This window comes from Hesperophylax consimilis, chromosome 31 (genome assembly GCF_061612785.1).
Source record: "Hesperophylax consimilis isolate HC1 chromosome 31, BYU_Hcon_1.0, whole genome shotgun sequence".
NCBI lineage: Eukaryota > Metazoa > Arthropoda > Insecta > Trichoptera > Limnephilidae > Hesperophylax > Hesperophylax consimilis.
In genome coordinates, this window is record NC_142866.1 from 2,516,014 (window position 1) to 2,538,945 (window position 22,932).

The 22,932-nt window shown below is 32.4% G+C and overlaps 1 protein-coding gene across 1 annotated transcript in view; it reads right to left on the minus strand.

The window, feature by feature from the left end:
* LOC149409341 (uncharacterized) overlaps nucleotides 1-22,932 on the minus strand; it is a 71,993-nt gene that overhangs the window by 37,881 nt on the left and 11,180 nt on the right. The window contains exons 7-10 of the mRNA XM_089649778.1: nucleotides 21,872-22,155; nucleotides 19,837-20,308; nucleotides 10,550-10,839; nucleotides 8,580-8,959 (exon numbers count right to left, since the gene is read on the minus strand). Of these exons, the coding sequence (XP_089505904.1) occupies nucleotides 8,580-8,959; nucleotides 10,550-10,839; nucleotides 19,837-20,308; nucleotides 21,872-22,155 (1,426 nt within the window). The remainder of the gene's footprint in view (nucleotides 1-8,579; nucleotides 8,960-10,549; nucleotides 10,840-19,836; nucleotides 20,309-21,871; nucleotides 22,156-22,932) is intronic.

Genomic DNA, 22,932 nt, shown 5'->3' on the forward strand with positions numbered 1-22,932 from the left:
GATATGTTGTAAAAAATATAAGAAATAAACAACAATCTCGCTAAACGTTGACGGTGACCTATGGTAGGGGTGTTGGTTATCTAATAAATGGTTCCCGGGGCGGCGGTACACATAATTGTAATAGTTCTCGAGGGCTCTGATGTACAGACATTATGGCTCTTGTTGATTGACGAACATATACTAAAAAATCGTTGGTTGGAATCGTAGCTTGAAATGACTTTAGCCATGTTTAGTAATAAACAAATTAGAATAGATTTTTTAGCAATCATAATTTAAAATTTGTAAAATTTAATTCTCACCAATCTAATCGCCGCAATTTTAATAGGCACATATTATGGATATTACGCTTTGTTTCAACTTAATCATTACAAGAAACTTACGTCGGGAGAGATGGTAAAAGATACATTAAAATAAAATTTTATTCAATCAAAGTTCAAAATTTCTCTTATAAAATGACCCAGACAAACCTCACCCTATGAACCCGAGCACCCCTGCTAAGTCACGAAACGTAGTAAATGATGTATTAAATTTACAATTTTTGTTTAATCAAGTTCAAAAGATTTTTTTAGCATGGATTTGACGTTTGCGAAAGTTCCATTTCAATATAAATACTCGTGAGGCAGTCTATCCTCTGTAAGTATAAAGTCATTTTCATAGAATATGGATGTACTAACAGGATCTAAAAAGTACGACAACGCGCGCGAAATTGGCGGTTAAGTTACAACGCATGCAAGCCGTCAAGTTTGTCAGAAATATATAGATCAAAAAAATAAATCGTGTAAAATGTATATGCGACCGAAAAATGGGCGTGGCTTACAGCTAAATCTCGATGACACAAGTTGATCTGTAGGGATTTACATATGTATGCCAGCTTGGGTAATGGATCAACATATCCGGGGTGGATCAACAAATGCAAACGGATCAACAAATACCTGGCGTACCGTCGCGCGAGATCAACATAGTACGAGAGGGGATAAATATATATATATATATATATATATATATATATATATATATATATATATATATATATATATATATATATATATAAAGTTGACAGAATGCATTGACATCGACAACGAAGATATCTACCGTGAAATAAAGGGAAATTTATTTTTAAGTCTTCAACAAAAAGATAACGGTCACATCTGTACTCGAACTCAGATCTCTAGTCCTACCAGAACCAAATTGATCTACTGATATCTAATTATTCGGTCATTTTCTCTGGTCGATCTAACAATATTTAACTTTCTTAGGATGGGTTGTTTCGAAAATATTTGAACAATTCATCAAATTTCGAAGTTCATTTTAAAATTCTGTGAAGGTTCTATTCAATTTCTGTTATTATATCATTAAAGGCCATTGTTTCAAAAAATGAAATAGTAACAGAACTTAAATAGAACCTTCACAGAACGATAAAATCATCTTTCAAATTTGATGAACTGTTCAAATTGGCAAGACGATTTTCTTGTTCTGAAAAGGTTCTATTCAAGTTCTGTTATTATTTCAGTTTTGTGAAACAACTGGCCAATAACGATTTTTTTTTTATTTTTTTTTTATTTTTTTTTTATTATTTAATAAAAAAGGTAAGTATAATATATATTAACAATAATGATATATAAAAATTAGTTTTCACAATTTTTTTGAATTTTTTGATGTTTCTCCTTTATGGAAGCAGACGCTTGTGTTTAAAAGAGATGCTGAGTAACGAGATGAACATTATTTATATAAGTATCCTTATTAATAATTTAAGGAGTTAAGAATATTAAAATTATAAGTGTATATCAACAATGTACAATTTAACGATTTATGACGTTACATTATTTAATTGGCGAATTTCGTTATTTTGATTTTTTACATTGAAATGATCTTTGATCGCTTTGAGTAGGGTTTTGTCGTCTTCGATTTTTCTGATATTATCAGGTAGGTTATTAAAGTATTTTTTGCCTAGAAATGTGTAATGATGTTGTGCAAATGAGGTGTTACATTTATGTATTGGAAATATATGTTTTTGACGAGTACGTCTTTCAGTTGAAAAATTGTGATTTTGTTTTTCTTTTATTATTTGAATTATTATGTTTTTTCGGATAAGATCGTTAAATTTTGGTACTTTAAATTCTTCAAATAAAAGTTGAGTTGGATAATCTCTCGGTTTTTTCAATATTATTTTAACAATCAGACGTTGTATAATTTCAATAGGTAGGAGATTAGTTTTGTATGCGGATCCCCAACTGGTTACACTGTATTGGAGATTCGATTGTACTAATGCGTAGTAGACTGAAGTTAAATTTTCCAATGATAGAAAGTTACGCAGTTTCAGAAAAATATAAATTAATTTCCTTATTTTGTTAATGGTAAGGTTAATTTGATCTTTCCAGTTAAGGTTTTTGTCCATTATTATTCCTAAGTATTTAATTTTATTTGTAATTTTTAGTGTGGCACAATTTATTGTACAGTGATTTGTATTATGTTCTTCAAAGTTGTCGTGTATAATTATGTCAAAATTTTGTGGAATATCGTTTGATTTTATTGCGAATGGCAATACATGGGTTTTTTCGCTATTTAGGGATAGTAGGTTTATGTCAAACCAGTATTTGAGTAGATTTATGTCTTCTGTTGCTTTTTGTTTTACTCCTTCCCATGTATTATCACTTTCAATGAGTACTGTATCGTCCGCGTATGAGGTTATACTACCTAGAATTGACTGTGAGAATATCCCGTTTACATATAAGATAAATAGTAATGGACCCAGTACCGTTCCTTGTGGGATTCCATATTCAGATGTCTCTTCATCGCTGTATATATTGTTTATTTTGACGTATTGTGGTCGATTCTTTAAGTAGCTTTTTATCCAATTTGCAACATTCTCCTTAATGTTCAGATTATCTAATTTTTTCATAAGTTTTAAGTGAGATATGCTGTCAAATGCTTTTCTTAGGTCTATGAAAATGCCTAAACATTTTTTACTCTTATCTAGGTTTTCGTATATGCGTGAAGTAACGTTTGCAATTGCATCTTGTGTGCTGCGCGCTTTTCGGAATCCATATTGGTTATTGTGAAGTATTTTGTTGTTTTCAATAAATTCCATGAGTTGAGATTTAACAATTTTTTCGAATATTTTTCCAATATTAGAGATAAGAGAAATTGGTCGATAGTTGGTAACATTAAGGGTGTTTCCACTTTTAAATATAGGCGAGATAATTGTTTTCTTATAATTTGATGGAAATATTCCTTTTTTAAGGCTCAGATTTATCAGGTGAGTTAATGGTTTAAACACATAGTTTTTAATAGATTTTAGAATTTGGATCGTTATATTATCATATCCTGGCGACGAACCTCCGTTCATATTTTCAATTATTTTTAAAATATCTACTTCACTTATCATTTTAAATCGGGACAATGAGTTTATATTTTGTATATCTTCAATAATTGGTTTTGTAGTTGATCCTTTTGTCACGTTAATTTTTTTGGCGAGGTTTTGCCCAACTTTTGCGAAGAAGGAGTTGAATACATTTGCCCATCTTTTTGGATTTACACTAGCGTTTATTTTTACTTTATTTTCATCTTCAATTTCATTGATTGGTTTATTTTTTTTATCATTTTCTATTGCACAATTAATTGTTTTCCAGATTATTTTTGGGTTATTTTCGGAGTTTATTATTTTATGTTTATAATACTCATCTTTACTGATTTTAATTATGCGTGTCAGCTTATTTTTGTATTTTTTGTATTTGCAATCCAGTTCTTTGTCATTTGGGAAATTAACTGTTTTTTTGTAAAGTTTACTTTTTTCTCTAATTGAATTTAATAATCCCTGTGTGATCCACGGTTTCAAGAATTTATTTTTAGCTAAATTTCGATTTGGAATTTCCGTTTTAGAATTTTCTATATGTGTCGCTAAAATGTTTTCAAAGTTATTTGAGCATGATTCAACCTCTTGACAGTCGATTACTTGTTTCCAATTTTCCGTTTTCAAATTTTCAATTAATTTCTCTATGTTTAATTTGGTATATGATTTTTTTATCGACATGTTTTTTGTGTGAATTACTTTTCCATCTTCGTACAAAAATATACATGTATGATGGTCTGTAATGTTATTTTTCCATACAATGGTTTTAATTTTATGAAGATCCTTTAAGTTAATATTTGTCCAGAAATGATCTAGACAGGATGGTTTTTGACCTTGAATTTCACGCGTGTTTTCATTAGTACACGATTTAAAATTATTTTCAGTCATACAATTTAAGTATTCATGTTTAATTTTACTATCATTATTTTTGTTAATGTTGATATTGAAATCTCCCGTTATTATGCATTTCTTATTTTTGAATTTTGATATTATATGCCGTATTTGTTCAATAAATACGTTAGCATTAGATTCATGGGTTCTGTATATTGCTATTAAAGAATAATTCGTTTTGTTGTTGCTAAGTTGAATTTCTATGCAGTTTGTTGAGTCCATATTGTGTTCCAAAAATGTTACAATGTTAAATTTATTATGTACCCATACCACTATTCCACTATTTTTATTAATATTTGTGTTTGTTTATATGTAAGTATATTCGTGTAGATTGTAATGTGGTGAGTCACTATTTGTGAACGTTTCCGTTAACACAATGACTCCCGGCTTTACTTGAAGATTATTTATATTGAGAATAAATTCTTCAATGTTTTTTTGAAGGCTACGTATATTAAGGTGGATTATTTCTATACCAAGGAATTTGTCTGTGATGATATCGTTACACTCTTTTGCACTATGACTCTTGAATTCACTGATTTTGAAGTTGTTTTCCAGTTGTATGTTAATAAAGTCATCCATTTTGTCGAATGTATTAATTGATGTTATTTTTTTTTTTTTTTCTTATTACTGGTATTCAATTTTTTGAATTTCCATATTCATCATTCTTTTTCGGTGGGTACATTTAACATCATTTGCTTTATGGTCCGTAGTTACATTTGTTTTGTATATCGTATTTGTTTTGGTACAGTTGAAACACTTTGGGGTTTTGTCCTTTTTCACGCAATCCTTGAATGTATGTTCTTCGCTGCAATACATGCATCTTGGTTTATTTATTTTGTTAAGGCATTTGATAGAGGTGTGTCCAAAACCAAGACAATGGTAACAATGCATCAGTGGGTTGCAGTCCTCGATATGGGCTCTTATGAAGCCTATATTTATTCGCTGTTTCTCAATTAGTTCTTTACGAATTTGGGCACTTGTTTCGATAATAACATTACACAGTTTGTCACTCTTCTTGTTTTTTTTTAATTTCATCACCTTAATTTGATTCAAATTTTTGATATCTTGATTTTGACTAATAATGTCATTCATGAAATTTTCTTCGCATTCTTCGTTGTATTCAGCACTCACGCCTTTAATTATCATGCATGGTTTCTTTTTTTCAATATTTTTGGCGATTATGCCAAATTCAGTTTTATTAATTTCGTCTCTTAATGTTTCGGCGTCCGTTTTCTTCGGACAAGTAATCAAAATCCGATTTTTTGTTGTTTTTTTTAAGCTGTTTATTCCAATCCCTAATTTTGAGGCTGATATGGATTCAGAAATGCATTTTTCAATTTCTTCCGAAGTTTTTTTGTCTTCTGCCGATATAAGAATGGCATAATTAGGTTCGTTTGTCCAATGTTTTTTTTCTTTGGTCATCTGGGCATAGGATGGTGCTTTAGTATTTTTATCTATAATTTTTTCGATTTTTTCTACCAGTAGGTCGTTACGTTCAATTAATTTGTCTTGCAATTGAATTATTTTATTTTGTAGTTTTAATTGTTCACATTTTATTGCTTCTTCCAGCTTTTTAATATTGTTTTCCAAACTTTGTTTTAATTTCGAGTCTTTTACAGTTGTTATTTTATTAATATCGATTCTTATGTTTTCTATTAATTCCTCCATAATTATATTTTTATTAAATTAACACTGTAGTGACATCTATTGGTTTACTTCTAGTTTTTGAAAGATATTGCTCGGTAGATGACTGGTTTCGCTTGGTCCATTTGTCGATAGATGGCGTAGTACGACAAATTATAAATAATTATTTAAATTATAACGAATGATTTCTGATTTTTTTTTTTTTTTTTTAAGTGTCGATTTTTTATATTGTAGTTGAATGTATCAGATTATAATTTAAGATCACATGGATTTGCCTTGAGAATCACTTTTTGCGTCTATTTAATATATGAAACACTATTTGACACTAGATAATGTTCTTGATCAGTTTTAGGTAGTTAGATAAAGTTTATAATTGTTATTTTATTTTATTTATGTTGAATTTATCAGGGAAACACTGTTTAGTTCATTTCTACTGTTGTTTTTTTTTGTTTTTGTTTTTTTGTTTTTGCACTATTTTAAACTGAAACAATGATGTTGACAAATTAGGTTTTAAAGGTTAGGTTTGTTGAGTAAAGTTTTTGAGTTTATATTATTGTTTATTTGAAATTCACTCTTTTATGCATTAAACTTTGATTATTCACTATTAAAGTTTATAATAACAGAACTTGAATAGAATTACAAACATTGTCCTTAATTATTACCAATATTAAAATTTATTCTCAATATCAATTAACTCTCAATAACCCACGTACGTTTGTCGACGTAAGGTGGCAGAGGAATTTATATAAATTTTTTATAATTGATAATCCGCGGCAAATAAATAAAATGCTTGGTTTTAATTGAGCACTGACCACACTGCATTTTTATACACTGCGGCTGAATGTAATCAATCCATCAAAACCATCTCATGTAGACACAGCGCGTGTTGATTTTGACTGGTTCGCATGGAACTCTGACATTTTGCAATAATACCGAACCAGTGGGATGACTGGCTAGTAGATAAAAATCTAATACGTGGAGATTTTGTAGTTCAAAAAACGCAATTTAAAAAATAAACAATTTCTTTGATTTCGTACACGGATTTTTCATGAGCTTTCTGGTATCCTAAATCAATCAATTTTATACAGATTTATCTATTCTTGTGGTTCTCGGCGCAGCTCTCTTCAAATTATTAGTCAGCCCATCTCACCTGCGTAGACTGACACAAGTCGTGCCAACTGTCTAATATAGTGCCACTGATAATAAGGACTGTTCGGAAAGTAACTACCGTTTGGCGATAAATTATTAAAAAAAAACACTATTGATATAAATATTTTATTAAATTCCTTTTAAAAAAACGGTTTTTCACTATTTTTCAACATGGTCGCTACTTAAAGTCATAGAGTATCACCAATTAGCCTTAGTACAGCCTGGACTTGTGACTTTATTTTCAAAATAGCATACAATACACATTTTTTTGAAACACCATTGCATCGTTTATTCCTGAACAGTACCAACACCATTAGATTAAGAGTAGTTTCACATGCTTATGAAATAGTTAATTTTAAATGAATCTAGCATAATCAAAACAAATTAATTTACTTTTAGATAAATGTAAAATAAAACAAGTGTTAAATTTTAAAACTATTTTCTGTGTATTCCTAAAATTTGTGAGTTGATTTTTATTACCATTTTTGTACAGTGATGTAGATCTAAATAAATTTACAGAATACATAACATATTTACGGCATACTGATTTAAGTATTTGTAATAACCCCTACAATTTCAAATAGGTTGACTAAGACATTAACACATTAAAATAAAATAAAATTGAACCCCAGATGGAATCCTTGAGGAATTCCACATTAATCATGAACGAAGATTTTAAACAATTATTTTTCACACTGGGCTCGCTGCAAAAAATAGTTTGTGTTGTTTTCTTATGTTGTATTATTTATTTCTTATTGTATTGAAGATAATATTGTTGCTTTTTGTAATAAATATATATTTTTTAAACATTTACTAAAAACCAATTGATATAACTTGGTAAATTATCTTTGAGTTCAAAGTATCAAGTATTAAATTATTTATATAGCGCCAATTCCTTCTTGACAAGAGAACTCTTCCCAGCGAGACAGGCATGTTAAAAACCAACAAAGTTGCAGAAAAATGCAGGAAAACATACCTTTTGTCCAAAAAAGGTTACCTTTTCAAAGTAACATTAACAAAACCCATTATTCAATTGGTTTTATAAATGTTTCTGTAGGAATTGTTGATGCAATAGAAAATGCAGTTGTGTACACAAAAATAATTTTATTCAAATAATACTTCATTCGGTAAAAAATGTATAACCTATAATAAATAACACCAATTCATAATATATCGCAATCGGTTTTCCTTGTCACAACAACTTTCAAGAGAATAAACTTAACTTGGTTTAAATAGGCTTTCATACAGTAATAGAATTTAATATTTTACATCAATTACTTGAAATTAATAACTGAAATGGTAAGTGCAAACTTTGAATAGTAAGTCAAATAAAATTAATAAAGTCAGTTACGATAAAAAACATTCACCTTTTTACTTCGCATGAATACTATTTGATGTTTGTTTTATGAAATTGAAACTTTAGCTAAGTACACTAATTTAAAAGTTGACAGCAGTGAAAAGATTAGATTTAGAATCTAGTATTTGTATCCAGATTGAGCGTTGAAAGATTGCTGGTTCTGTCCGAAACCAGATCCCTGGTTTGAACCCTTATTGAACGATCCCTGGTTGATAGATCCCTGGTTTGATCCCTGGTTGAATGATCCTTGGTGTGATCCTTGGTTGTACGATCCTTGGTTGGAGCCCTGGTTGTATGATCCTTGGTCGTAAGATCCGTGGTTGCTGGCCTCTTCCCTCTGGTTGAGCTCGATGGACTTGAGGATGGCTTCTGGGATGGGGGGAGGGGTGGGGAGATGGTCCCCCTGTGCGTGGAAGCCGTTCTCATCAGCCGTGTAGGTGACGGTGTACTGGTGGCCGTCAGGTCCGGTGTAGGAATAAGACCCCTGCACGGTTTCCGCTTCGTGTTCGCTTCCAGCGTCCTTCAGATATCCGGACTCCTGAGCTTGAATTCCATTTCCAGTTTCATAGCTGTAACAAAAGCAATTTGTTAAATCTTCTATTTAAATTTTAACATACTGGTAGGCATGACTTATTTATTAAATGAACAAGACTTTTCTTTCCTCAGAAAAGGGTACATTCATACGAATGAATGTGTTTTTTTATCGCCGCCAGATTTTGTCAGTCGCTTTCAGTTAGCCAATGAGTAAGGGAGAGCATTCAGAATGAGTGAGGTAAAATATATTTTATCACTTACTGGCTATCAGCAATTAATGATATCAGCAAAAAAAAACATCACACATGCTCAAGAAGGTATCTTCCACAACCTCCAATTAGAATACCAACCGTATTTCAATTGTTTTCGCAAAAAAATTGAAAAAACGGTGGTTGGAAAACTTTTTTTTTTTGTACTTAACGCTAACACACTTTAATGAGTAATAATTTCGTAAGCCAATCATAACAGTTATCGCTAGCAGCTCTATTTGTGTGGTTATTCAACATTTCTCACATTGAAACATGAATATCTGTATGTATATCTTGAAAATACTTCATGAATGCACAATAAATACTATGTAACCTTCTCGGACCGGAAGGCACAAATCGAACCATGTAAAAGTGTTTAACTATAGCAGTGTTTATCAACCTTATTAAATTGTATCATGCCCCACTTCAACCCCACAAAAAATTCACACAATATGGATGAAAAATATGCACTAAATGATGTCGGCTGAAAACAAAAAAAAAACTCGCATAGCCTAAATCACCTGTCAACTTTGTCGTTCACGCAACCTTGAAATATTTCTTGGATATCGGTGGAATTCCAGTTTCAAACCAAAAACTTATTTTTTCTAAAGTTACTATTAAATTACTCTTTTCTCGAAAGAAACCACCAACATCGCATGATTTTTTTTTAGTTTTTTTTAAGGCTGAAAGGATGGATTCGAATTTTTCTTCACGAAATATTTCCAAATCATTCGAAAAGTTACGAAATGGAAGACATTGAAATATGTCAAAATAAGTTGACAATAATTTTTTGCACGTCATTTAAAACGGTCAAGAAAAATTGTTTTCGTTTATATCATCCTGAAGTATTAAAGGGCAAGTACAAAAATATGTGATTTTGGAGAACTGATTCAAATGATTGAATACAGACACGCTTGTTAACTAGCTCGGAAACCTTTTGAGTTTTGTAAAACATGACGGATTGTTTAGAAATTTTAAGAATTGTTAATAGTTAATTCTTTGATAATTGCCCCTCAAAACATTCTAATAGGGCAGCGGGGCACTTTGAGACAGACTGAACAAGAGTATTAATTGAAAGTGGCATGATTTTGAAGCGCAAAAGTTTAGGAATTATTCATTAAAAACATACATTATTAATTAAGACGCTTCCATCAATATTCAAAGAAAATATTATAATCCTGAAAAAATAAATAACAATTGCAAAAGTTTTGAGTAGTAAAAAAACAATTACACAGAAGTCGGTTGGTAAAAAAACATAATTTTTTTTTTGAAGCCATCCTAAAATCCAATTTTAGTGAAAGAATATAATACTATTTTGCGCTAGAATACAAATAATTCAGAAACAGGAGCAGATTAAAAAAATACTTTATAACTCACTTGAAGTTGTAGCTACCATCTCCGTTGTTCTCATTCACGAACTTCAGAATGGGGACATCGTTTTCAGCTGTGCGGAAGTTTCCACCCTGATGACCGCCCCCTTGAGAGTACTGGCCACCCTGATGACCGCCCCCTTGAGTGTACTGGCCACCCTGGGGTCCGCGCCCCTGAGAGTACTGGCCTCCCTGGTGGCCGCCCTGTCCACCCCCGCCCCCGCCCTGGTTAGGGGGGAGGTACTGGCTGTCCAGGCGCCCGCAGGAGGCCATGCCGAACAAGAAAGCCACAAGTACCTGAATACAAAAATTGTTCGCAAATATCACTGTGATTAATGTCGATTAATGAACGAAAGAGTAATTTTTAATCTGCATGTATAAAAAAATCGCTCGAGTGGATAAACAAATGCACACAGATTCAACTTCAATAAACTTTTTGTTGAACTTACAATTTTCATTTTGATATAAAGATAGCCGATCTTCTACTGAACGCAAAGAAGAGTATGATACACACTGTAAATCAAGTGGAGAATATATAGTTGGTCCCCTTCCAAAGGTACTGAGAGATTCCTCGCGGCGGGAGATTACCTTTCTCTATTGAATGAACGAAAATTTTATCAAAAATTTAGATGCTCTTCTTTCATACTTCAATTTCTCAAAGGATTGAACGAGGTGATCGAGTTTTAAGGAATTTCATAAAATAATTATTCTACATTCAATTATAGCAAATACAAAAACATGGAGGTAGCTACGCAAAATTATGTAGCGGTACAATGTTTAAAAAATATGGAAATAGCGCCAAATAAACAAGATGAAAGGTTTGTAATTGAGCAATTCGTTTGATGCATTTTTATGTTTATATGTGTGTGTTTTACAATCAAGCACGGGCGGGAAACGCACATGCTACGCGTTGTTAGTACATTTCTACTTTTGGTTTATAATTTTCGCCTCCTACGAAAATTTTTTTTGCTATTATAAGGACGGGTTGTTACACAGAATTTGAATAATTCAACAAGTTTTAAAGTTGATTTGAAGGTTATATTTTAGTTCTGTCAAGATTTCAGTTTTGTTAAGCAACTGGCCGATGATGATATAATAATAGAACTTGAATAAAACCTCCATGACTTCCTATTAATTTAAAATTTACGAATAAATTTTTAATGTTTAACTTAGTTTACACTTTTAATACTGGTTTATTTATTTTTTCTTTTCTCATATTATGTACATCTTGATAGAAAATTGTTTACATCATGTATTATGTTCATTTTTTACGTTTTTGTTTATTAATTTTGTTGTTGTTGTTTTAAATAACCCTTTCCTTTCCTTCTGTTGACACTGTATTATGCTAATCAAGGGTTTAAATTAGTAAATAAATAAAATATTCAGATAATGAACTAACTAACTAATCAAACCATCACAGTATCTCCACGCATTGGTGGGCTACGAGGATGGATCGCAAAATATATTTTTCAAGACTCACACTCCTTGCTTCATTCACATTTATAAATTGCCTCATAAATATGTACACCTTCGTTATTATTCTGACATACATGACCCGTTTTGAGTATTGATTCACTTGGCCATCGCGTCATGTTTGTATTACACTTATTTTTTCGTCCATCCACTGTACTAATGCGAAGAAGTTGATTGGGGTCCCAATACGTCGATGACGATGTAGATTGGTTTCACTGACAAGTGGTCAAGTTTTATTTAGAAAGAATTTGTTAATTGGTGGAACGCTATGACAAATGAATGAATTTAAATGGCGACTATGTTGAAACATAGTGTATAGCTGTAGTTTAAAAACGAATGTTATAAAATTTGTGTCTCTATGTCGGTATTATTTATTTATAGCCAATCAGTGGCTACCTTCCGATAAGCCCTCCTATCACCACTTTGGCCACTCATTCAAATTTTATACATCGAGTCTTTTACTTCAATAAAATTGATGAATTTATTATTTTGATGCATATTTGATGGCCATGAAATCAAAGATCAGCGCCATTTTGTATTTTTGGCATATAATTGTTTCCATTGGCGATGCAATTCTTCGTGTAATATTTTAAATCGAACCGTTATCAATAACACCCCTTACGTAGATGGCGATAAGGTTTAAATTCCTTAACACCATCCACCTGTTTTGATTTATGAAAGAAAAAAACATGGCCAAAAAGTGCCTTTATTTTATTTTGTGGATGTTGTGTGGATAAATGTTTTTTTCTGATCATTTTATGAAAAACTTAATTTGCAACATTATACAATAAAATCACAACCGAAAATGAGTTCGTAAGTAGGAGATTTTGAACTTTAAAGCATGTGCCTTATACATTATTTTTTTCTGGGCTTATAAAAAGACTTATCTAAAAAATACTCGATTGTTTCAAAGGCCAAGATGTGTTCAACTCGCAGTAATTAATTAAGGCATCTGTAACATTTCTAGGCGACCAAATTTTCAATCCAAAACACATGATTTTGCATTATTACGTAGTAGACCTAAAACCGGCGTTTAACGATGTGATAAATAATTCGCCTGACTGACAGCGTGGTTCACTGCATTTAGTTCACAATTTATATTATCAATTATAGGTAATATAGGGCTTAAAATCGATAAAACACATTTTACATAAAATGCAATGTTTTAAATAATTAACATTTAAAAAATTCAATAACTTCATAAAAAATAGCTTTAGTCTTTTACAATTATAATTCCTAATAAACATGGAATTTTAAAGTTATTGGTTTAGCGAAACCACGCCTGGAACGAGTAAAATTTTGACGTCTCTTGTCAAAACAACCAGAAGTCTAGCTAGATAATCATTGTCATCAATAATATTCGGATGATGATGATGGTATTTTGGTGTAACGCCTTTGAGCGAATAATAATGTCAAGGGTGATGTGTTAGGACTGGCATAAGTATTATCAGCGCCTTGGCGCCTTGACAATTCGGGGCCCGTAGCGCAGTTGCACCCGCGTAGGGCCGACCCTGGTTATTAATAGGTACTAAAAGTTTAACTTACTGTAATTTATAATATACAAGTATGACACCTTCGTCTTTTTTTAATAAATTAAAATTAGTTAATTTTTTTTAAGTCTCTTTGTCTGTTTTAAATAACTAAAGTCTGATTTTTGTGCAAGCTTTCGAATAATTACACGTTGATCTGAATCAAAAAAAAAAATTGTTAGGATGTTATGATCAAAATAATCAAGCATTAAAGACAGCCAATTTTTTTTTACTTCTAGTGATACTGACATTTACAAATCCTTCAACAAATTATTAATATCATTGGCATTTAGGAACTTACAGGAGCCGGAAGGTCTTAGAAGCGTAAACTGGGGAGATTTTTTTTTCAAAATATAAGAAGCCCTTTTATTGTAATATTTTTTCCAGTTGCTTCAAAACTCCAGCATTTTTAGAACCACAATAACATAAAATTTTCTTAACAGTAGCTACACAATTTACTATCACGAGTAATTTCTTTTACTCCTAATACTAAAAATATGTAACATTCTAAAAAAAAATAGCGAAACCACATCTGATTGATCATTTATGTATTATTGATAAATGATAAATGACAAAAGCGTTCTATTTTTTTAAATACTTTTCTCAATTATTATTATTTGGTGTTTATTATAATTGTGTTCATATCAAGCTAATATTATTGCGCACATATTTTCAAATTAACTCTTTTCTTTGGCGCTTCGGTGTATTTAGAAGAAAATAAAATATTTCGTGCCATTTGTACTAACGAATTAATCCAAATTAACTTTCAGAATATTTTTAATTACCTTTATAGTTTAAAATATTTTGGCTAAGTTATTTGCACAATTAAATAAAATGAAAGTGGGCCCCAGGTTAAACCCTTGAGGGATTCCATATTCGAGTTTGTAAAAAATGGTACTAAAAATATGATTGGATTAACATTTTTTTAAATCCCAACCAGGAATTATTACTCGTAGATTCCTGGTAAAATAAAATTTTACACGCAAAACACTTCAATTATCTCAACTAAACGTATGTTGACAAATTGTCATCAAACAAATGGTTTAGCATTGGAGAGTTAAGCGCAGAAATAGAAAGATTTATGCTTGGAATTCAGGATAGAGTCATTCATTAATACTAAAAAATTGTCACGATAATAATTATTAAATACGAATAATTATTCTCCTGACATAATTAACTTTCACCTGGCCACTTACGTTATTTGTTGAATCGCCGTTGGTTTCTATCAAAGATATTAGAAGAACGAGATGTGCTATGAGCAGTTCATACTGTGTGGAATTGTTTTGCCCAGTGTCGCCGGTTTTGTTCACCAATACTACTGCACACCTTCGCTTACGCTAAGGTATCCGCACTAATACATAGAACAGATTTCTGTGCGTACACGTCCCGATAGTATTCAAAGTACCCTAATTAGGTAGTACTCCGCCTACGGTCCGGCGGCCAACATAGCATATCTAGTTCTTCTAATATCTTTGGTTTCTATTTTTGCGTGTGGCTATGTTAGTTTCCGGCACTTTTTGAATTTCCGACGTACGGGAAGCCACGTCGGCAATTCGACTCGTCACCTAGGAGTTAGATTTTTGAAGTTTTAACATGGGATATATTTTAATAATATCAACCGCGAGCCGGATCATAAAGTTTGATTATTTAATTAAAATGCGACCCGAAGTACTAAGCGAGCGTTGTCGGTTGCCGATGTGATAATTACATGTGGTTCGCGAAGTTTGATTGGATAAAATCCACGCAATCCTGTTTCGCACGGTGACGTAAATCACGGCAGAACACCTTTGCCTTGCCTGGCCTTTACTGCCTTTAGTTGTGGCGAATTCCTGGCGGAAGCCCTTGACGGAGCTCATGACTCAAACTTGTAAAATACCCCGAGTCCCTTGATGCCCAATCCTGGTGAATGATGGTGGAGCCTGCTGCCCGGCTGGCTCAGTCGGTGGAGCGTGAGTTCGCGGAAGCGGTCCTCGTATGCATTCCTCGGATTCATCCCCACGAATTCACAGCTGCATCTCATCAGCACGCGTTCGGCGGTCGTAACAGTGTTTCTCGAGATTTATAGAATTATAGAAATCAAGGTCCAACAGGTACGCTATTTATGTAAAAATGTATTCAGTTGTTTTGTCGCCCTTACTAACACTATTTTGGGGTAGTTGAAACCCTTGTTGTATTTTCTGAAATATATTTTTTGTTCTCTAAAATAACTCTTTTATTTACAAAAATGCTGGGGAGAATCCTGTATTTATAACCACAATCCCGAGGAGATTCACTTGCTCTACCTATTTACGTTACAAATTATACGAAGCATATAATCAAAGATACAAATCAAATTGATGATTTATGTAGAAAATGTTTGGCTTTTCCGGAAACTATAGAACATATTATATCGGGTGTTCTATATTAGCGCTGTCCGAGTATACATTTAGGCATAATCAAGTTTAAAAAATAATATACCAAAGTTTGGTAATTAAACATAACTTGATTGACTGCCGTAATATAGCACCATATTGTGAATACGAGCCAAATTCATTTTTAGAAAATGAATTTTATAAAATGATAAAACTATACTAACAGACCGCACGATTAGTCATAATAGACCCGATATTGTTTTACATGACAAAATTTAAAAAAAAAAGTAGCCTGGATAAAAAATCAAGACGTTTACTTTATTCAAAAGATTATTATTCCAAACCAAACAAAACCAAAATATAATAAGTAAAATTTAATATTATACACGTTTTTCAATAAATATCCAAAAATACATACACTGTGTGTGTTTGTACAAATGTGTGTTTTCATGTTTGAATATATGTCTGAAATTTTTTTTTTCTACTATACCACATAAATACCTGTAACACTCAATCACAAACACGGTAACACCTCAGCACAGGTTCTCCTAGTGAGGTGTTCACGTAACATACAATATCACCCACACACAATTTTACCTATATCAACCCATTTTCTTTATTTTTGTACCGTTTTTCTGTACTACAATATAAACCACTGTAATCATTTGTAACGTGTATTCAAGAAAAGACATAAATAAAAAAAACCTTGATGTCGCTACTCCAAAATTCCTGTAATATTAAAAAATCTGTTCCTGAAAAAATAAGAAAATACACAGATTTAGGAAATGAAATTAAAAGAATTTGGCATTCTCAGACTATAAAAATATTACCATTCGTTATTTCGGCTACTGGCATTATACCTAGCTCTCTCATTCAAAATTTTAGGCGTATTAGATCTGTCAAACATTTTATACATAAAAATGCAAAAAAGAGTCATTTTAAATACATGTAGGATTACGAAAGATTTTTTAAATATTTATACGGAGGGCTCAGTAGGATTTATAGGTCCAATTAGAAGTTCTACCAACCGAACCCTCTGATATGAAAATATCTGGAGTAGGTGAATTATATTGCCATTTGATCTCTGGTGATTTGACGTGTCTTATTTTGTATTTATTATGCTTATATAATGCACTTGCATAATGTGGATTGACTAGATGATCATTTGTGAAAAAGTGTGTGGAAGGGTTTAGTTATTCCTTGTCTTGGGGAAGATTTAACCCGGACATATAGACGGAAAAAAATATTTGTATAGTGCCGTTTTCGTGAGAAAATCACCACAAGGGCGCTCAACAACTTAATTTATGCATTGATCACATCGAATTATAACTAATTACTTTTGACTTAGATAGAAACTTATAACTAGTGGCTTAAAACTAAAATTAATGTCGGGTGATTTACAACTAAGACTTTTAATTAATGACTTAAACTATACATATTTTTATGACCAAGACTTTTTTTACGACTTATTACTACGGCTTAAACTAGAGATTAAGACTAACATACATATTTACATTTAAAAATACAGATTGCTATTATTTTTGCCCGTGGTGTCAGTGGTAAAGTATAAAATATTACAAAAATAGTTTACGCGTAATAAAGGGTTATTACATTAATGTGAGAAAAAAAAGTCAAATAGAAAAATCCCCTGGACTGAGCAATGAAATACTACTGATTTTGGATACGACAAGTTGAAAAGGTGAGTCTTAAGTTTTGCTCAGAACTCAGATAAGATCTTTCGCAAATGTGAAGGGAGTTTGTTTCAAGCTGTTGGGCATGCTACTACAATAGCTCGGTCTCCAAAATTGGTATTGTGATTGCGCATAGGTACTGAAAGTCTACCTATGACTGTTGAAGATGCTGATCGAAGGGTTGCTTGCCTAACATTAATATCGTTTGAAATGCACAGTTCCGACAAGGGTGGCGCCATATCATGTACGGCTTTGAAAACCATCCAGCAGAGTTTGAATTGGATTCTCTCAAGACACTTAAGCCAATGAAGGTTCCACAAATGTTGTGAGATGTGGGAATATTTAAAACACCGGTTATCAGCCTTGCTCCAGCATTGAAAACTGACTGAAGTCTGTCAGTCTATATTTTAGGGAGACTTGTGTATATGCCATTGCAATAGTTGAGTCGTGATACGACGTAAGAGTTTACCAACATCTTTGTGGCGTTAGCCGGAATATTTATTCTTATAGATATGATTTGACGCAGGTGAAAGAAACCTGCGCTTACTGTTTTGTTAATTTGGGATTTGAGAGAGAGATTTTCATTTAGATGAACACCTAGGAGTTTAATGCCATTTTTAGGGATGATGTTATATCCAGAAGTAATGAGAAGAGATTTGTCTAGCATTGACTGGCGCTTTTTTGTTGCTGCCAAAGAAATTCTGTTTTGGAGGGGTTTAGTCTAAATTTGTTCAAATACATCCACTCTGTTATGGCACCAATGCATTTAATAGTGATATATTTTAATTTGTCTTTCTCATTCGGTGAACATATATATTAGAAATATATTTGCTGATCGTCAGCATAGCAATGGGAAAGAATTCCGAATGAATCTATAATTTGATGAACAGAATAAAAAGTAGGGTCACCAGGACTGAACCCTGGGGGACTCCAGAAGTCAGGGTCACGTAGGGAGAGTTTTTACCGCCCGCTTGTACAAATTGGGTTCGGACACAGAGGTATGATTTTATCCACTTGCAAATTTCACCGCCCATTCCAAAAGTTTTTTCCAGTGTGTCGATCAGGAAATTGTGGTTGATGGTGTTAAATGCTGCACTCAAATCTAATAATTACAGCAAAGCTAGCATACCTGACTCATTTGCAAGCATCAAATCTGACAACACGCGCAGTAATCCAGTCTATGTAGAATGGTACCTCCTAAAGCTGGTCGAGCGAGCGCTCCTCCTCCTCCTATAAACGCTCCGAGCGCTGCCGTTGTTGAGTTTTCAGACTACATAATATTTAATCTTCACACTAAACTATCTTTGGCTCACTGAAAGAAATAGTTAAATAAGCTGTCATTTTTAGTACAAACCAATTATTATTATATTTATATTATGATATGTATCTTAAAATGTTTATTTTTTATAAATTTAATTTAGATTAAATTTGATAATATTATTATCAAGTTCTGCAAGTGTTTTAGTTCTTTTTTTATTTTATTTTTTTATATTTATATTTACATTATTGTTAGATATTATCACTGTTGAACTAGCGCTTGGTTGATTTTCAATATGTTTTATTTTGTTTTAATATTATTATTATTATAAAACTTCATCAATGTGTATGAATGTTTATGTATTTGTATGAATGTGTGCATAATATATTGTTGCTGTACAAGTACATATATTTTATACTATGTATATGTTTATAGTTTAACTAAGTATAAAGTATAATAACAATAATAATAATTCCAGAATGCATACAGGGGTAGTGCAATGCAATACATCCCATATTTGAAATAATATACATAGTTAGTATAATAGATAAATAGATGAAAACGTATTTTTTTCAAATAAACATTCGCACAACCGCAAAGCAAAGCAACAACGACTTGTTGATACAATATTAAAATGCTGTTGTTTATTCACAAAAGTTTTTATTCAACAAAAATTTTCATTTGGTAAAATGAATGAAATATAATAAATAGCATCAATTCACAATATATCACATAAATCGGTTTTCCTTGTCACAACAATTTTCAAGAGAATGAACTTAACAAGGTTTAAATAGGTTTTCAGACACTTATAAAATATACTATTTTATATCAGTCACTTAAAATTAATAAAAGTTTAGATCATTTGTTATAGTGAAATAATTAAAATAAAACAGACATTAACGAAGTTAATGCTAATATCTGTTTTTTTTTATTCAGAGTGAAAACTATTTGATGTTAAGTTCATTGTAAAGTTGAAAAGATCAGATTTAGTATTTGTATCCTGATTGAGCATTGAAAGATTGCTGGTTCTGTCCGAAACCAGATACCTGGTTTGATCCCTTGTTAAACGATCCCTGGTTTGATCCCTGATTGAACGATCCCTGGTTGATAGATCCCTGGTTTGATCCCTGGTTGAATGATCCTTGGTGTGATCCCTGGTTGTACGATCCTTGGTTGGAGCCCTGGTTGTATGATCCCTGGTCGTAAGATCCGTGGTTGCTGGCCTCTTCCCTCTGGTTGAGCTCGATGGACTTGAGGATGGCTTCTGGGATGGGGGGAGGGGTGGGAAGGTGGTCTCCCTGTGCGTGGAAGCCGTTCTCATCAGCCGTGTAGGTGACGGTGTACTGGTGGCCGTCAGGTCCGGTGTAGGAATAGGACCCCTGCACGGTTTCTGCTTCGTGTTCGCTTCCAGCGTCCTTCAGATATCCGGACTCCTGAGCTTGAATTCCGTTTCCAGTTTCGTAGCTGTAACAAAAGAAATTTGGATAGTTTATTAGTATTTTTATACACTGGTAGACATGGTTTGTTTAATAATTTTTTTTTTTAATGCTTCCGATTTTGTTGTCCGGGTTAAATCTTCCCCATAGAAAAAACTAAACCCTTCCACTCACTTTTCCACAAATGATCAGCTAGTCAATCAACACTATGCAAGTGCATTATAAAAGAAAAAAAAATACAAAACAATACAAGAACAACAACACGTCAACTCACCAGAGATCAAATGGGAAAAAAAATCACCGACTCCGGATATTTTCATATCAGAGGGTTCGGTTCGGTAGAACTTCTAACAGGGCCTATAAATCCTACTGATCCCTCAACATAAATATTTAAAAAATCATTCGTTATCCTACATGTATTCAAAATGACCGACTTTTGCATCTTTATATATACATTTTTTGATAGAGCTAATACGCCTAAATTTTTAATGAGAAGGTATAATGCCAGTAGCCGAAATAACGAACGGTAATATTTTTATAGTCTGAGAATGCCAAATTCTTTTAATCTCATTTCCTAAATCTGTGTATTTTCTTATTTTTTCATTAACAAATTATTAATTATTAATTTCTCTTAAATATATTATTAGTATTCTATGTGAACCTCCATACATACGTAATACATAATTCAATAAATTCATAAGCCAATCATTACAGTTATTTGAATTTAAAAGTTTTGTCGGTAGATGACGCTAGGAGCTCGATTTTCGTGGTTATTGTACAATTCTCAAATTCAAACTGTGAAGCACTGAACGAATGATCTTAACATTTTCATAAACTAAACCTTTTTTAAATTAATGCAAAAGAAAACATTATATCAGTCTTTTTTTTAAATTTTAGTCCGACTATGACATTTTTTTAAAGGCTGAATGAATTGGGATACGTATTTGTCTACACGAACTGTTTGAAATGGGTAACCCTAAAATATATCAAAATTAGCTGCTAACAAATGCGTCGAAGGCAAAATTTCATCATGTTCAAATGGTCACATAATATGTCCTCGCTTATATTGTCCAAAAAAAATAATTTTGGAGAACTGATAAAAAACGTTGAATACAGACAAGTTTGTCGCGAAAACATTTTTTGTTTTGTAAAGCAAATCGGTTTTTTTAAAAATAAATATACAAAAGTTTTTATAATTATTTATTTGCTCACTGTCCACCAAAAAAAAAAAAATAGGCCACCCATTGGGCGTGCATATTAATTAAGCCGTTTCTATCAACAGGTAATAATCCTGAAAAGAGAAATTACAATTGCTACAGTGGTTACAGAAACGGGTGAGAGTTAACGGAGATGTTGCCAGGTGTGAAGGAGGGGGGGGGGGATTAGTCCAAATTTTTTTTTTCCAAGTAATAGCTTTAGGTGGTAAAAAAAATTATAACTCTGAAGTCGCTTGATAAGAAAACATTTCAAAATAATTTTTAACACGCAGTAAAAAAATTGCTATTATAGTGAAAGAATATAATAATATTTTGCTCTAGTAAACAAGAATCAGTTACATGAGCAGATTTAAAAAAAAAACTTTATAACTCACTTGAAGTTGTAGCTTCCATCTCCATTGTTCTCATTCACGAACTTCAGAATAGGGACATCGTTTTCAGCTGTGCGGAAGTTTCCACCCTGATGACCGCCCCCTTGCGAGTACTGGCCACCCTGATGACCGCCCCCTTGCGTGTACTGTCCACCCTGGGGTCCGGCCCCCTGAGAGTACTGGCCTCCCTGGTGGCCGCCCTGTCCGCCCCCGCCCTGGTTAGGGGGGAGGTACTGGCTGTCCAGGCGCCCGCAGGAGGCCATGCCGAACAAGAAAGCTACAAGTACCTGAATACAAAAAATTGTTCGTAAATATCACTGTGATCAATGTCGATTAATGTAAGAAAGAGTAATTTTTAATTTGCATGTATAAACAAATCGCTCGAGTTGATAAACAAATGCACACATATTCAACTTCAAAAACTTTTTGTTAAACTTACGATTTTCATTTTGAGATAGAAATAGCTGATCTTCTACTGAACGCAAAGAAGAGTATGATACACATTGTAAATCAAGTGGAGAATATATAGTTGGTCCCCTTCCAAAAGTACTAAGAGATTCCTCGCGGCGGGAGATTACCTTTCTCTATAGAATCAACGATAAATTCAATAATTATTCAGATGCTCTTCTTTCATATTTCAATTGCTCAAAGGATGGAACAAGGTGATCGAGTTTTTAAGGAATTTCATCAAATAATTATTCTACATTCTATAAGTTATATTGGCTCTATCAGTGAAATGGTTTGGCGGTACAATTTTAGAAAAATATTGAAATACGCGCCAATATATAATAAACAAATGAGTGGTTTAACTGAGGAACTCGTTCAATGCACATTTATGTCTATATGTGTGTGTTAACATCCATCACGCACGTTCAGGAAACGCGCATAATACGGTTTAAATTTAGTTATCTACTTTTGGTTTCACAGCAAGGCTTGAATATGCGACGATTGGGATGATTTTATTATTTATAATAAATATAGAAAAATAACCGCCTCTAAATATAAATTTTGGTACAAGCGTGTACATTGTTATTTTTTTTGTTTGTTTGAGGTTTGTTTTCGAG